General features: G+C 45.2%; 1 protein-coding gene across 1 annotated transcript; it reads left to right on the top strand.

The window, feature by feature from the left end:
• The first annotated feature begins 548 nt into the window (after positions 1-548).
• LOC144115466 (uncharacterized) lies at positions 549-7,880 on the top strand. Its single transcript, XM_077649867.1, has 5 exons — positions 549-861; positions 3,458-3,744; positions 6,051-6,255; positions 7,162-7,261; positions 7,616-7,880. Exons 1-5 carry the CDS (start codon positions 549-551, stop codon positions 7,878-7,880), a joined length of 1,170 nt encoding a protein of 389 aa, XP_077505993.1.
• Positions 7,881-17,899: the final 10,019 nt, after the last annotated feature.

The following is a 17,899-nucleotide window of genomic DNA, read 5'->3' on the forward strand; positions in this document are numbered from 1 at the left end:
TGTCATCGCTGGAAGCACAGAGTGGGTCATGTTGTTACAGTCAAGAAAGTTTCACGGGAAAGCCTACTTGCAATTAAAGGGACAGAGGTGAACCCAACGCTTGGTGAACCCCTTCCAATTTTTGTTCATGTTAAAAATGATTTTATGTGCTTTGTGGCTATGATGATATTTGTGCAGTAGTAAATACATAATAATTGTTGAAGATACTGAATTTAAAAGTGAAGCTTTTTTTTCAGTCACTTGATTCAAACTATATAGCGATGCCCACTTTTAGGGAGTCTGGCAATAATTTATAAGGGGAGGAGTAGCGTTGCTTCAAAGTTATATTACAAAAAAATGGGGGGAGCACCACACTATTGCAGACTGCTTTCAAAGACAGCTGGAGGCAGTGATACTTATATTTAATTTTTTTTTAAACTTTTACAGCTTATCAAAGCTCACTTTTCAGTAAAAGTACCTTTTTTGTCAACAGAATGCGCTAATTCTTTGATACAGGCTTTCCATTTGTCCTCAGTGCCTTTTCAGCAATGCAATTTTGCATTTGCAGGATGGAATTCCACAAAGTGTGGCGGTGCCAGCACTCCCACCGCAACAAACCAGTATCGCAACGCAACCTAGGGTGCCCCGCAAAACTGGACATAAAAATAAAGAAGGTAAATCAGAACACGAAAAGAAACGATCCCTTCCTCCGGAGGGAAACACCTCTTCCTGCCGTCATCAAGCTATCGTACCGCCATAATCACAGCACAGAATCGGCAGATGCGCTGAGATTGCTGCACCCAAGCCCAGAAACGAAGGCAGAGTTTCTGGCCTATTTTGAAGCTGGCATGTCACCATGCGATGCCATCCGCCACCAGGAATGTCTGCTTGCGGATAAACCAAACGGGCCAATGCTTCTCGCAAGCGGGATGACAAACCCTAGCAAGAACTCTGTCTACCATTGGCATGACAACTGGAGGACTGAGAAGTACGGCCCACACACAAACCCAGTTTTAAAGCTGAAAGAAATGACTACAAGTTACGCAGCCCGAGGTAAGCACCCTGTTCGCTGATTACTTACACGTACGTGTTCAACAGTTCTGCCTCAGCTTTTTCGCCACCGTTCTTCAGAAAATCATTTCAACAAGTAGCTGGTGTCTGCATAGTACTGCATTAAGTGCAAGGCAATTTTGGTACGGACGGGTTAATAAGGTGCTCTGGGATGGGACAATTTTTTTTGGGGGGGGGGGGAGGGTTGATTTGAATCATGTATTTTTCGGAATTTTTTTTGGTCGAAAAGATGGCGTACAGTGTGGCTTCCGATGTAAGCTTTTTCACTTGGGAAGGGGGCGGGGGCGTCACCCTCTTAAATCTGCACCAGCATTTTGTCCTTATGATCACTAACATCATGACTCACCCTTACAGAAACCAAGTAACAGAGGTAAAAGACAGGTCATAAAAAACAGGTCTTGTAGAGCTGTTATTTAGTTTCTGACCTTACCTGCCAAATTGGCCCAAACCACCACACTTCTCACAGTAACTGACTGCTTCTCAACATTCATATTGTGGGCACAAGTTATTGCTAGAGATGCTGACAACAAAAAATGTTGCCGTACTGTGATGCATATTTTCTGCAAATACGCAGGTGATGCATATTTTCTAAAAAAGTAATTAAGCGCTACTCTTGCCATGTTCTGCTGTGTGCTCATGTGAAAAAAGAGTAGCACAGAATTATTCTTCTAGAAAAGGTGCTGACAAGCTCTTGGCAGCTGCTGACCACCCAGAATACAGCACGAAGGAAACCAGGAGCATAGTGAAAGAATTGTAGAAAGGCTGCAAAGTAGACAGAAACAGAAAACACAGAGGAGTGGTATAATGGCATTCTAAGCTGGTGATATGGTGGGAGCAAAACAGCCAACATTACTACAATATGGTCAGAAAATAAGGTTCTCAGCAGATGCAAGACGATTGAGTGCAACGTGACCAGTGAGTACTGACACAAAAAAATTAAGTTGTCGTGCAGCAAGTCTTATTTAAAATGCCAAAGATGTCCTTTGCATCGTTTAATGCTAGTCACAAGCTGTGCGACTGTCTCATCTTAAGGCTATTGGAAAACAATGAGGGAAATAAATGCAAACAATGTGTATTGCATACAAAGATGTTTTGCTTCAAATATTAACCACCAGATGTCACAGAAAGCACCTATAGTGCAATCCACACGGACTATATATCACCTAGAATCATTCTCCATATATCATCAATCTCATTCGGTCAAGTTGAAACTTAATGATGATGACAGTAATGATGGTATCTTACCAGTACTCACCGACGGGGCAGAAACGTGGAGGCTTACGAAAAGGGCTCGGCTTAAGTTAAGGACAACGCAGCGAGCCATGGAAAGAAAAGTGATAGGTGTAACGTTAAGAGACCGGAAGCGGGCAGAATGTGTGAAGGAACAAACGCGTGTTAATAACATCCTAGTCGAAATCAAGAGGAAGAAATGTGCTTGGGCAGGGTATGCAATGCGAAGACAAGATAATTGATCCACTCCGTTACCCTTGAGGGTAACGGAGTGGATTCCAAGAGAAAATAAGCGTAGCAGGGGGCAGCAGAAGGTTAGGTGGGCGGATGAGATTAAGAAGTTTGCCGGCAAAGGGTGGATGCAGCTGGCTAAGGACAGGGTTAATTGGAGAGACATGGGAGAGGCATTTGCCCTGCAGTTGGTGTAGTCAGGCTGATGATGATGATGATGACTAACCACCACTACAAGAACAAAAACATTACAAAGGAAACGTTGCATATAGTATAACTGAGGAACTCAGCATGGTGCTTCTGAAATCGATATATTCTATCGTACAAAACAGCTTGTCGAATGTTAAACTGCCTAGTCCCTAAAGAGCATGGACTCAGCGTGGAAAGTATGGACTCAACCTTGTGTTAGCAAAGCTGAGTCCATCATCTAAAGTCAACACTTAGTTAATAAAGCCCATGCATCATTACTCAGTGCTAGTGAAAGCCCTATAGAACTGCCAACATTTAATGGCTATTTTTGCATAACAATCTAGAGTAAAATAGACTGAACAAACTGCACTGTCAGGAAATACATTCTGTGCCATTTTCCCATACATGCAGCATGGGAAAGGTGGCAAGTTTGGCCAGTTGGGTATATTTCATTGGCAACAGGGTGAAAAAAAACATAAGAACAGAACAAATGAACTCGAGACTGCACTTTTATTCTCTTAGCTGGTTTCAACAACATTCAAGCATGCTCCTCTGGAAATTGTGCTACTAAAAATATCGAGAAGCAGTGAAATGTGGATTCCTACGCAAAGAAACACACAGTCACCTCGTCATGCATAGCTTTTTACTCTTTTCTTAAAAAGGAAACAAAGTGATAGATGTCTTCGCAGAAATTTTGCATTGCGTTTCATAGTATGATACCTGAACATATCAAATAAAATGTGCACTGATTATGCAGGGATTGATGTCCACACAACAACGAAAGACGACTACTGGGCGGTGGTCATCGCAACACCAATTATGCGTCGAATTCAGGCCATGGGTTCAGCGCAAAACATATTTTTTGTGGACTCCACGGCATCTTGCGATACGACCAAAACCACAATCACAGTGCTGCTGGCACCAACAAAGGCAGGTGCAGTGCCGATTGCAGTACTCCTCCACAGTGCCCAGAACACTGAAGGCTACAGCCAGGCCTTTTCCCTCCTGAAGCAGCACTATCCATCATGCTTCGGAAACAGAAAGGTATGATAATGTGCAGAACTAAATAGAATGCTTGTGCTTCTTCGTCTGACATGCTTCTTACAAGAATGAGCTAGCTCTGTGTTGGTAAACTACTTTTGAGAACAACATATTTGCATGGTCTTTCTTTGGTCGTACTAGTCAGACAGCAGGTCCACAGATTTTAAATAGATTGAAGGCTGAATTTTGAAGGCCAAATTTTGTTGTGCACAAGAAAAAAATTAGTGTCCAAAGTGCCTGATTCCACAATGGTTTTGTAACAGAGAGAGGAGAACATTTTTACCAACAATTTTATCCAGTGGATGTCATCATTTTTATGTATCCCGGCGCTAGAAACCATGGTCAGCAAACACAATAGCAATTCCACACTGTCAAAAGTGATGCACAGAAACAAATATTGTTGGAACCACCAGACAGTATTAGACATCTTCAGTATAGAGTAGCGTCTTAGTTTAGACACCCAGAACTATCACAAAACAGTGCCATATGCCTCGTTAACGACAGTTTTTAGCCTTTATTACGGTGGCATCTAGTAACAAAATCTCAAAGTCCTTCATTAGCAACGCGAAGAAAGAATTGCTTTTAATCAAATGCTGTATTAAAGAGAGTGCTAATTACAATAAAATATTACAAACGTTGCTGAAAGGAAAACACTCTGCACTTCAAAATTCTATAACTTTACGCAAGGTGGTCTCAACTATACAACACATTTAATGCACAAAATTCATGCTTTTTCCCACAGGGCATTTTCGGTTTGTGTGCAGTGCTATTAACGGACACATAATGGTCTGCAGCGTGTGTTTATAAATGTACAGTATATATGCAGCACCCTTCATATTGATTTAATTTTTTCCCACATTGGAGAGGTAAAAATTGGCCGATAATCTTTTTCCTTGAATTCGGATAGAAATCAGTTTATGCAGCGAAATGTTCCATAACTTCGGGTTTTTCAGGACATTTTCTGCTGCAAGACAATTAATTTGGACATAACATGGTGTATTATTGGTAATTATTATCACAAACATTATGGAACTGCAAGTTGCAGTAAAAATTTCACCAGTCAAATTTTTTTCCTCATTTATTACAATTAGAATTTATTACCATTCCCACAGTGGCACTTCCAGATCCATGTAAGGCCTGCCTCCTTCTGTACAGTGCAAAAACAGTAATTCAACATTGCAGAAACCATTTTTAACCCGTAAAAGACCTGAGCAGGATGTCAGTGTCGTTAGTACTTGGTACAATGATGGCAGTAAGATGCCTGGCTAGTATTTATGTTTTGGACGCTGACTTGGGCGTCTTTTCTAACTTGTCCTCAAATTAAGCAGAACCATGAATAAAGAGTATTGAAAAGGTTTCAGACTGCCAGTAAATTGAAGACACCTCTCTGAAATAAGTGCAAGATATGTATCTGCTAATTTTCCTGCGGTGTCTTCAGTTTTGTGCGCTGGAAAACTATGTTTGCTGAAAGATGCATTGTTAGGTAGAAATCGAATTAAATCCAATTTTTAAGGAATTTGTTTAGAGTGCAAGAGTCAGGTGAAATTGATTTTACCTAAAAATGAAGGGCCTTATGTACTTGTGACCACACATACCATACACTGTGTACATAGCTGCATAGGTAGGTGGAAGATTTAGTTGATGAAATAGATACCCGAGATAGACATGTGCTTCTATAATGTTTTCATAACAAAAACAGAAGAGGAAACCTCTGGTAACTGCTGAGCAAAACCAAAACTGCACTCTTGAGCTGGGTGATGCAGAAGGAGGCTATTAGAAGGAGGCTATGAAAAGAGGGAAGGTGCATGCATTTCTACAGAAGTCTCGTCCAGTAATTATGGATGTGACTGCATGTTTCCTATTTGAGTTTAATTTGCAGGAAAATGGGTGTCAGAGTGGTTCGTCAGTACAAGCTTTTTCTTTGATCGACAACATCCATATCCTGATCCCCTCCCCTTAATTCATAGATACAAAAGGTTAGTGTTTATGACACTAGCAATCCCTGTGTCTAAATAATATGAGAGCAGCTGTTGTGATGACAGTGCACATGCTTACAGTGTCCTGTTCACTGCTGAACTTGAAGCCTGCATATGTAAAATAAAAACTAGGTATGGTTCTGTCATCTAATGTAAAAAAACAAGAGCTTTAGATGTACACAATAAGGGCTAGTTTTACTGCACACAGCACTTTTGTGGTTGGAGATAAGAAGCAACATTTCTTTTTTGAGTCACCAAAGCACTGGCAGTGAAATTTGTGTGTGACATGCAAGTAGGGGGAATTTCTGATCTTTTGGTACATGTATTTTATAGGCACCGGCTGTGTTCATGACGGACAATTCCCGGCCAGAAAAGGACGCCCTTCAGGCAACGTGGCCGTCAGCGCACCAGCTATTATGTCATTTTCATGTCCTGCAAGCAGAGTGGCGCTGGCTGACGTCGACACCAAGCAATGTGCCTAAAGACAAGCGCCAACAGTTCATGGCAGCTTTCCAGAAGGTATGGAAGTTTTGCACAAGTTAGTAGTTATCAAGGTATCATGCTTGGAATAAGGATTTGTACTTTATGTTTAACACTGCACCCATCAAGCCATGCAGTCTGTTTGGAAAATAATATATACTTAGGAGCTGCACTTTTTGGTTTATGTCGAGGAAAAAAAACGATATAAGCATGCTAATTTCAGTGTTCGAAATTCGATTTTAACCGAAAGAGGTCAGTATCTCCTATCTGTAATGCCTCAACGGCCCTGATAGCAACGAAATAAATAAATAAATATTTCTGGCATGCAAGCCATGGCTCGTTTAATGTGGGTTACATTCAGTAAAAGTTAAAAATAACCAAGTAAGGAAGTCAGGGGCATGATGTGACGATGACACTGCTGGATAAGCAGCGCAGTTTTGTGATTTGAGGTACTGCTCTGCTAGCTTACACGCCTCTGCAGACCTGGAAGCATCATCTCTTCGCCATCTTCTAGCTAAGCATTCTTTGTTCCCTATCATCACCTGCTTAGAGAAGTTAGTTAGCTAAGTATTCGGCCAGTTAGTCAGTAAGGTAGGTCAGCCAGTCCTTGGCTACTCTAGTGAGTACATCCTAACCATACAGAACAAACATGCACATTAACAGGGAGCCATACAAGTGTTCACAGTGGACAGTAAGCTTTAGTTGGCTGTTGCATGGTGCATATATATATATATATATATATATATATATATATATATATATATATATATATACGGACTTTATATTCAAGAAGTCTGCGGTGGGGGGATAGGGTTGCCGCAGCTGGCACTGGACAGGGTGAACAGAAGATATATGGGCCGCAGTGGGCGTAGTCAGGCTGATGATCATGATGATGCAGAGTTGACCTCTTCAAAATGGCAACAGTTATAATTATTCGCAATCTGATTTCCGGTTCTCTATGCAGTCAGCAAGGATGAGCTGAAGGCAGCCAAAGAGGCACTTGTGACCACCTGCCACGAGGGCTACATCAAGCGAGTTTTCAAGGTTCTTGATCAGGAGGAGCAGTGGGTGCTTTTCCATCGTCGGGGCATTGTCACAAGGGGGCATAATACAAACAATTACTCGAAAGCCTCTATCAGGATACTAAAAGACATTGTCCTGAGCAGGACCAAGGCATACAATGCTGTGGCCCTTGTCGAAAGCATCACGACAACATAGCAGAAGTACTTTGAAACAATACTTCTCCGGCATGCCCACCAAAGAGAAGGCCAACATCGAACCACTTGTGAGCAGTTGCGCCAGAAAATGCCAGAAGTGCCGAAAGAAGACATCACTCCAAAAGGAGAGAATGTCTTCTCCGTTCCAAGTTCTTCTAGAACTCACTACTATGAAGTCAATGCTGATGTTGGTCTGTGCAGCTGTTGGGCAGGCAGCCAAGGTGCTTTCTGCAAGCATCAAGCAGTTGTGCAAAAGGCCTTTGGTGGCCTTTTCCCAAACAGCCCGCAGCTGACAACTGCAGACTGCATTCTTCTGGCACAGCTGGCACTTGGAGACAGATGCCCTCCACAAGCCTTCTTTGCACCCCTGCAAACAGCCCAGCAGGTAGAAATGCCCCCTCCTCCTCTCAATGCAGCAGATGATCACAATTACAGCCAAAAAAATCCAAGCGTGCACATCCAGTGACCAGCTTCTGATGGAGGTGGAGCAAGACCATTGCGAGGCGCCAGAAGCACCACAAGACGAAGCTGGTGTTGTCAGTGGCCAGCTTTTATCAGGAGCGGCTCCATGCAGCACAACTCATGAGGTATATTGGGGTACTTTTTACACCTCATTCAATGCTTGCATCACATGTGGCAAGTGAGACATGCGAAATGTTATGATGAAAAGGCTTGCATGCTTGAAAATGGTACCGCAGTGGTGGCCTAGTGGTTTGTGGATCCACCTCGCATGTGAGAGGTGCGGGGTTTGAACACCAGTGCCATCGGGCAGCCACCGGTGATACAGCGCATTCAAGTTTGGGTGAAATGCTTAAGAAATGGGTCTTTGACCCCACGTTGACATGGTGAAAAAACACCTTATGCCAGGCCGCTCTTTAGCCAAAGCCGTCCTTGAGCCGTAAAAATTCATCATCATCATTTTGAAAATGTTAGGTGCCTTCTATACAAATCACAAAGGTTAGTACTTTGTGATAATGTCCCTTGTTGGTACAGCTAAATATGCAAGCACTGAATGAGTATTCACTTCTATTCAAATATCATGCAGGAATGTGAGGAGGCATTCAAGGCCCTGGAGCAGGCTATACGCAAGGTCCACGCATTAGCCAATTGGAGCCCTTCTTATCTGTCACTAGTGAAAGACTTGGCTGCTGGAGTGAAAAGTATCAGTACCAGCAGCGGTGCCTATGCACTGATGCTTCGGCTAAAGGCAGCAGCTCGAGTGAAAAGGAGAAGTGGCAGAAAGACAAAGGTTCAGCCAACAAGCCTGGCACGCCGGCGACCTGGACTCACGAGAGGTTCAAGGCGTGTCCCTGCTGGTCGGCCACCCAAAACAGCAGCAAGAAGGCGAAACGTGGCCACGAATTGAGCAGAAATGTGCATGACAATGTGCCGAGTGCAAGGCTGCATTAGATGTATACTTCAGTAAGTGACGTGCTGCATAATTTGTCGCACTGACAGACACATGTAGCACGAGAAAACAACACACATTGTGCATTTTTCATCTTAATTCACTTAAATGGTGCAATGCTTAATTTTTATGTTCAAGAAGACAAGCACGGAAAGAAAACGGATGACACACACAATTTTGTGCACAAAGAGTGCGAGTCTTATTTTATTTTAGTTCGCATTCTACTGGCAAAAAAATTCAGTAGTGCACCATTTACCAAAGTTAAGATTTCTTATGTTTATGGGGGTTTAACGTCCCGAAACGACTCAGGCTATGAGGGACGCCGTAGTGAAGTGCTCTAGAAATTTTGACCACCTGGGGTTCTTTAATGTGCGCTAACCTCACACATAACACGTGCCTCTAGAATTTAATAAAATGAATAAATAAATAAATACAATTTAGCCTCCATCGACATTCGACCGCTGCGGCCGGGATCAAGCCCACGTCTTTCGGGTCAGTAGCCGAGCACCATAACCACTAAGTCAGCACGCCAGACAACAGTTAAGATGATGAATACACAATGTGTGTTGCCTGCATTCATGCTGTATGTGTGCTCGTCACTTCAACAAATTATGCAGCACACCATTTACAAACGTCAAGATCAAAACCAACTTTCTCCGCTGAACCTTCCTTGCACCGAATCCTTCCATGATGACATTACCTCAGACCAGATTTTCACCGAAGAGTACAGTACAAGACATACAAGGGCTGACAAGCCATTACTATGCACAGCCTACGCACTTCGTGACATCTGGTGGAGGTGCTGAGTGGCCTTCCGTGTACCGGACACCCCCTTAAAGCCGTGACGCCAGCACTCTGCGCTTCACACCCGAGGACGAGCCAGCAGCTCACTGAGCCAGCTGACATCTCCAGGGAGAGCAGCCTGAGTTCGGGACCCTGCCGAACCACACCAGACAGTGAAAAGGCGCTGCTACGAGCACCGCAACCTCGCCAAAGATATCGACATCAATCCTACAGCAACAGCTGCGGGCGCCGCCAACTTTCAATGGATCCCTAGGCGAAGATCCTGAAGAATGGTTGGACTAATTAAGCGCGTGGCATCATTCAACATCATTCAGCATCTCCAACAAGTGGGATGACGCTGCAAAAATTGGAAGTATTTTTCTCACTGAGGGATCAGCAAGTGCATGGTACGAAAACCACGAGTCGTCCCCAAAGGCATGAGAGCTATTCAAGAAGGAACATTTGAAGGTATTCACCAGTGTCGTGAGGAAAGAAAGAGCCGAACGACTCCTCGAGTCCAGGATCCAGCTTCCGAATGAGCACGTCTGCGGTTATGTCGAAGAGATGAAGCGCCTCTTTCGCCGCGCCAACCCCGCGATGACTGAGGAAAAGAAAGTTCAGTTTTTAATGCGCGGCGTAAAAGAACTCTTTGGCAGCCTCGTCTGCCAGCCACCAAAAACAGTCTTCGAATTCATGCAAGAAGCCTGCACGATCGAGAAGACCCTCAACGACTGGACTCGGCAGTACAACTGCCCTTCTTCTGTCTGTGCAATGCGTCCGGACACGACGACCACCACCAGCGACAGCTTGCGGAAAGTTATCCGCAAAATCGTCCACAAGGAGCTAAGACGACAGCTGCCATCCTCCACACAGGTTCCACCTGCTAATGCATGTATGCTTCAAAGGATCGGAGCTGAGACTACCGTGACCGAAAAGAACAGAAGCGTTTTTTTTATTATGAAGATGAAGCGCACTGCGTGAGAGGCGTAGCTTCACGCGAACTTGCAAATGATGATGACATCTTCATCTGTCGATGAAGAAGTTCCCGCATCCTGCCCGGCCCAAAACGATACTAGGTAACCTCCGAGGGGTACAGGAGCTGGACGGGACGATTGACTATAGTCTTCGTTGGTGATCGATCGCACCCACAATGAAGGTCTTCAATTCTTGCAAGGAACCAGAGATGTCTCGGATGTTGTCGTTCACCAAGAAGCACTATTGTCCCAGACTTCAACAGGTCGGGGTGCTTCACCTGGTTTGTTGCAAAGTTTCTGAGTACGCTCAGGTACTCCTTTACCCGTCCTGACCAAAAACTTGCAGCTGGTCTTCCCGCTCTTGCCAAAGCCTTATCAGTTTGCCTGAAGAAGAATTCGGTAGATATGACGCAAGAAAGGGTGAAGAAGAAAGGGAATTTTAATGAAAGAAAGGCGGAGAGGTCGGCCGGTGGTAACAGGGCCCTGGCCTGCTACTCCACACAGGGGAAAGGGAAGAGAAGGAAAAGGAAAGTGTGAATGAAGGCTGATGATGGCATAATACAATGAGTTTCACGGGTGATGTCTATGCACACGCACACACACACACACACACAACACTGGCTGGCGCTCGCATCGCGGTTACTGGACACACATAAAACTCAAAACTGGTGTCTGCAACACAACACCGACACATGTCATTAACCATGTAGGTTGTGCACAGGCGGTCACAAACGAGTATCCAGGCCTGTTTCACACAAAAAGTTGAGCAGGGATTTTGTCACACGCCACCAATCAGAACGTCTCGTCCTTGCGCCCAGAAGAGTTTCCTCAGAGAGAGGGCGAGAGTCCAGGTTTTTCACGGTCGCCTCCAATGTTGTTCTTTCAGAAGTATACTTCGGGCACGCGCAAAGAAGGTGTCCAATAGTCTCTGGTGTGTTGCACTGTGCGCAATTTGGGTTACTTTCGATGCCGATCTTGTGAAGATAGTGTTTGGTGTAGGCAACGCCAAGCCGTAGCCGGTGGAGTAAAGTCCCATGACGTCGCACCACCACAGATGGGAAATGTAATCGTGAGCCAGCGTCAAGCGTACACACGCGGTCCTGTTGATGACTCGGATCATGCCAGTGCGACTGCATTGCCGCCTGCATTAAATGCGCCAACAAGGCTCCAATGTCTGATCTTGAAAAGGCTATCTCAATGAAAGCACCATCACTATGTGCCATCCGAGCCTCGGCGTCAGCACGCTCGTTTCCCGCTATGCCGCAATGGCTCGGTATCCATTGAAACTTTATGATATGGCCGCGGTGGAAAGCCTCGGCTAACAAAAGCACAATCTGTTGAACCAGCTGCTCGCATGCTCTTGGTTTTAGATAAGTTTGTACGACCTGTAATGCCGATCGCGAGTCGAAGAATATAGTCCATTGCTGCGCTGGCTGGTGACCAATATAAAGGACGGCTTCTCGTATGGCTGCCAATTCGGTTGCCGTAGAGGACGTTTTATGCATGAGCCTGAAACGGTGACATGAGGCATTTCCTGGCACTAACACCGCTGCAGCTGAAGAAGTGGTCGTAACGGATCCGTCCACGAAAACATGCTGGGTGTTAGTATACATAGATGTAATGTATGACAGCGCCAGCTGTTTCAGTCCGACTGTTGGAATGTGCGTTTTCTTTGTGATCCCTGGGATTGTTGTCCGTATAGATGGTTTTGGTACTGCCCAAAGTGGCACCTCCGCAATCTGGTGTGGCGCGTAGTTCGAAGGCAGCGCATTGCGCTGCATCCAAAGGGCTCTGGAAAAGGCTGCATCTGGACGCACCGCACTAATGTTAGTCAAGGGGTGATGACGATGCCTGGTCAGATGCCGCAAATGCACACGAAGTGGCTCCTGTTGAAAATAAATTCGCGCTGGGCAGGCGCGGGCCTCATAAAATGTGCCCCATGTAGAAGTTTTACATGGCAAACCCAAGCATACTCTTAAAGCACGAGCCTGCGCGCTTTCAAGCACACGCAGGCCTGATAGTCTGACCCCCGAGAGAACGGGTGCACTGTATCTGAGAAGGCCGACCACCAGCGCCTGGTACACGTGTAGTAAAGAGCGCTCAGAGGGACCCCAACATTTTCCTGCCATACACCGCACAATGCCTGCAAAGCTGTCGAGCTTTCTCTTGAGCACAGAAATGTGCTGCGTCCAGGACAGGTCACGGTCTATCGTAGCACCTAAGAATTTGTGATGTGTTACGTATGGAACAATTTGCCCGTCGATTGTGACCGGATACCACGCCATTATCTTGCGTGTGAAAGCCAATGTTACGCTTTTAGTTGGCGAAAGTTCAAGCCCCTGACGGCGCAAGTACGCAGACGTAATGGACACCGAATGCTGCAATCTTGCTTGCACTTGGGGACGCGTGACACTTGATGTCCAGATGCAAATATCGTCTGCGTAGGCGGATATTGAAACAGTCTTCGGTAGTTGTTTGAAAAGGCCAATGAGCACGAGATTGAACAACGTTGGACTGAGCACTCCTCCCTGAGGAACACCACAAGCAACATGATGATCTGCTGTGTCACCTTCAAGAGTCTCCATGTAGACTGTCCGGTTTGTCAAATAGCTTGCAATCCAATTGTGTAGACGTCCGCCTATACCACATTCTTCGAGTGCATTCAGTACTGCATCATGCTGAACATTATCGAATGCGCCCTTTATGTCGAGGAAAAGAGCAGCAGTCAACCTGTGACGGCGTTTTTCATGTTGTACCGTTGACACGAGATCAATTACACTGTCGATGGCAGACCGGCCTTTGCGGAAACCCGTCATTGTGGAAGGGTATAGCCCATGTTTTTCAAGGAACCATTCTAGACGGGTTAGCACCATACGCTCCATCGTCTTGCCAATACAACTTGCCAGAGCTACTGGTCTGTAGGATGTTAATGTGAGTGGCGATTTCCCTGGTTTGAGCAAGGCCACAATGTGGCTTCTTTTCCACTGCTGTGGTACAGTGGCAGAGGCCCAAGAGTGGTTGAACAATGTTAAGAGGGCTTCCATTACCTGTCGGCCTAGATGACGAAGCGCATTGTATGTTATTCCATCAGGTCCTGGGGATGAAGGATGCGTGCAAGCAGAAAGAGCTGCTTTCAGTTCTTGAATTGTGAAGGGGATGTCCAGTCGATCGTCCATCGTGGGGGGAGCACATCGATGCTGCCGAGGTAAAGAAGCGCTTCCGGCAATTCTCGAGCAGAAATCCTCCGCCACCTCTAGTTCTTGCCGTCTATCATGAAGTGCCAATGCACGGAAAGGGTGTTTCTGCTGGGGAAATGTCGGCAGTGCTCGAACAACGTGCCAGATTGTGGAGAGTGGTTTGCGGGGATCCAATCTGCTGCAAAATGACCGCCACCGTTGTTTGCCTAGGTTCTCCAAATAGCGCTGTATTTGCTTCTGGGCACGTCGAGAGGCCCGGAGATCCGAGACATCCTTTGTCCTCCGGTATTTTCGTTCTGCGCGCCGACGAATCGCCCGAAGCTGCGCGTAGATCAAATCCACTGGTGCTGTGGAATTTGGCGCTGAGATATTGCGTGTTGTATCGTGCATGGCCGAAATAATACGCTGTTCCACATCTGTTGGATCAGCGAGTCTCCCACAGGTTTTTTCTAGAACAATGCGGAAAGCACTCCAGTCGGTGCAACGTATTTTGGCATTTGGAAGACGGTGAAACCACCGTAGCTGCACATACGATGGTATGTGGTCACTTCCATAACTTTCAATATCAGCACACCACGTTGCGAACGATGACAGGCGCCTGGATACAAATTCAAGGTCCAGGCAGCTGCTGTAGGTAGTCCCGCGTAGAAATGTCGGCGTGCCATCATTGAGCAAAACGAGACCTGCATTGTTCATGAACGTGGCGATATCCCGTCCTCGAACGTTCGTAACGGCGCTTCCCCAGCCGTGGTGATGCGCATTGAAATCTCCTACTATTATATGGGGTTCCGAAACGCTGTCAAGTAGCGATTGTAGTCGTAGGGCATCAAATCGACCCCTTGGTGGTATGTAGCCACCTATAATAGAGATTGTGCGCCCATTCAAAGTCACAATGATTGCTACATACTCGTTGCTACTGCCCCCAGGAATGTGATGCCGAACGTAAGTGAGGTCACGACGGACGCATAGTAGTACCTTGCTCAAATGCCCAGCCGCTTCAGAGAGGAAACTTTCATAACCGGACAGTCGAAAAGGAGATGCTCACTTATTACAAGCACCGGAAATCGGTATTTGAAGATCCTCTGCCTGAGATCTGCTAGGCGGCCTTCCGTCCTTCCGTCCCACTAAAAACAGGCCGGCGACAGCGGATAAGGCTCATCAACGTCATTAAAGGCGCATGTCAGGGGCCGAGAATTGATTATCGCCTCAATTTCGGTGAGAACCAAGCTCAGTTCAGTATGACTGGGTAGATGCCTGCCCAACATTTTTTTAGAGACGTTTTCACTGGACGTATGAGTCTTCCATAGCATCTGCTCCACCAGGGAGCATTTGGGCAGTTCAACTTCCATTGAACGTTATGAGCTACGAAGTATGCGTGAACATCAAGATGTTGAATTATCCCCCACAGTTTCTTTTAGCGCTTTAGCCGATTTCATGAACATGCGTGCATTGTCACTGTACATTGTCTCACCGAGCCCACGTTGAGAAACGAAGCTTAGCATGGCGTACAGGAAGTTCTCTAATGTCATATCTTCTCTCCAACAAGTTCCAAATGTACAGCTCTTGTTACGGCACATGTAAATAGCGTGATGTACACGCTCTCATGGCCATCATGCTTGATGTACAGAGGTCCAACAAAGTCGGCTCCTGTCTCAAGGAAAGGGGAAGACTTGTTGATTAGTGCCTACAAATATGGCACACAAGCGACTTTTTGCCAAGTGTGCAAGGAGGGTTTGGTGGTTTTAAGCAAACTGGGTCCAAAGCTCGAACCTATTTTTACTGCAATACAATGATAATTACATTTCTTTGAAAAAGAGCATCACAACCACCATTTCAAAGCACAGTAAAGAGTGCCCAGAAGTTGTTGTGTCTTGTATAAGCAAAATATCAAATATGCTGTAAATCTGTTCGTGTTTGTTTAAAACGAAAATAATGCTGCTCGCTGCCAGGTGCTAAGTTGCTGCTGTACTTTTTGTAAATATTTATAAATACGGCTTCCTTCACGTAACATCATAAGGTAAAGGTGTGGCGTAATCTTATGAAACATGTAACTGTTCACTGCCTACTTCAATGCATGAAGAGACCACACGAGCAAGAACACCTTCTGCATATGATCCATGACAGCCATGGATCACCCTTTCCCACCTCTGTGATCTTAAGACATCTTGCAGGACGGCCGATGTAAACGTGCAAGATTGCAAGAACACTTTCCGCATAAGATTTATACCAGCGATGGGTCATCTTTTCCTACCTCTGTGATCTTAAGACACCTTGCAGCACGGACGATGTAAACGTGCCAGATTGTATCAGTCTGTATAATAATAGACGGGACCCAACCGTCATGCTCACCAGCACTATCTTCTACTGCAAAGAAGTTGTGCAGGTTTTGTAAGGCACTCACAAGCCTCAACTGATCACCTGGAACAGATGCGCAGGGAAACTCTGCGACCTCTCTGCAAAGACCATTGGTTAGCAGCTTGCTGCCAAGAGTGACCTTTGCACCTTCAACCTCCACCAACAATGTTATGTAAAGAATGGTGTTTTTACAAATATTTACAAGCAACAAAACAAGCACACTGCCAACTGAGCACCTAGCAGTGAGTGGTGCAGAGCACGAGGACAGTCTTTGTCTACCTTGTACTTGAGGCACTATGTTTTCATAGGGGACAAGGTAATGACTATACTTTGTGTTACTTTTCTTTTTTTTGTTTGCAGCCACATTAACAATATGACACACTGTGTCATGAGCAGTGTGACTCAAAGCATGTCATGATAGATTACTGCTGAGCTTCATTTGTGATGACCACTTCCTGTATCACTTTTTACTTGCAAGTGATCTACTTTCAGTGACACACTCCCGTCAGACACTAGTATTCTGTCAACATAACTACAACTCGTAAGACAAACAGTAATTGAGAGTTAGCGTATGTACTGTTCACTTTGTTTTGTCCCTGTTTCTCAAGTACTACAAGATTCGTCATGCCTAACAGGGATAAGTGGTGTCTATTAGTCTTTTCTGCTTTGAACTGTCCTTCCACGTTTTGTTAAATGCCTTGTGCCCAATAGTCTGCAATACATCAAGGAAGGAAGGTATAAAAATTATGACTTCCATTACTAAATTAAACTGGTGTTGCTATATCCCGTCACCACATTTCAAGTACTTCTTTTATGGCCCGCTTTTTTAACTTCACTGCTGCACTGTCTCACATTTTCTTGAGAACTTTCTGTTTATTGCCTTACCTTCCAAGACACTGCATTATGTTGCTGCTTATAGTGTACTATTACTATCATGTGCTGTATAACCCTGCAACAAGTACTGCTAAGTGCCAACCTTTGCCTTTGTTCTTCTGACATTTAGCCCACGTTGCTGACGACATGAATGTTTACCTTCTTTCACGTCCTAGCAAGCGTTTGCTAGTTAATGTTTGGTTTATGGGAGTTTAACGTCCCAAAGCGACTCAGGCTATGAGAGACGCCGTAGTGAAAGGTTCCGGAAATTTCGACCACCTGGGGTTCGTTAACGTGCACTGACATCGCACAGCACACAGGCCTCTAGAATTTCGCCTCCATCGAAATTCGACCACCGCGGCCGGGATCGAAACAGCATCTTTCAGGCCAGCAGCCGAGCGCCATAACTGCTCAGCCACAGCGGCGCTGGTAAATGTCTTAAACATGGCCCACCTCAGCAGCAGTGCTATTCACCTATTATATCTACAGCAAAATGATTTTGGAATGCAAAACGTGCTCTGCAATTAGAAAGATAGATATTCTTTATTCAGTCAACAAGGTCTCGGGTGCAGGGGCAAAAGGCAGATGTGATCTGCCTGACGGGCCCCAACCAAACGTCGCACAGCTCAAAATAGGCAGCAAAAGGAACAAGAACTTCATGCACTTATTACATTCTAGAGTGCTTTCTGGCAACACTTGCTGCTGCTGCAGCATTTGTTCCCTTTTGTGCTCTTTTTTTCTTTGCATTGTAACAAATGAATCTGCCAATCTTTACTTTCACTTTTAATTTTGCAGTCGCACAGTGCTCCATGTGGTCTTCGATGTGTTTTGCGTGCTCACAAATAAAGCTCAGAAATGGGGTGCTTGTTTTTATTTAAATTTATGTGGTCTTCTG

Source organism: Amblyomma americanum, chromosome 1 (assembly GCF_052857255.1).
Source record: "Amblyomma americanum isolate KBUSLIRL-KWMA chromosome 1, ASM5285725v1, whole genome shotgun sequence".
Taxonomy (NCBI): domain Eukaryota; kingdom Metazoa; phylum Arthropoda; class Arachnida; order Ixodida; family Ixodidae; genus Amblyomma; species Amblyomma americanum.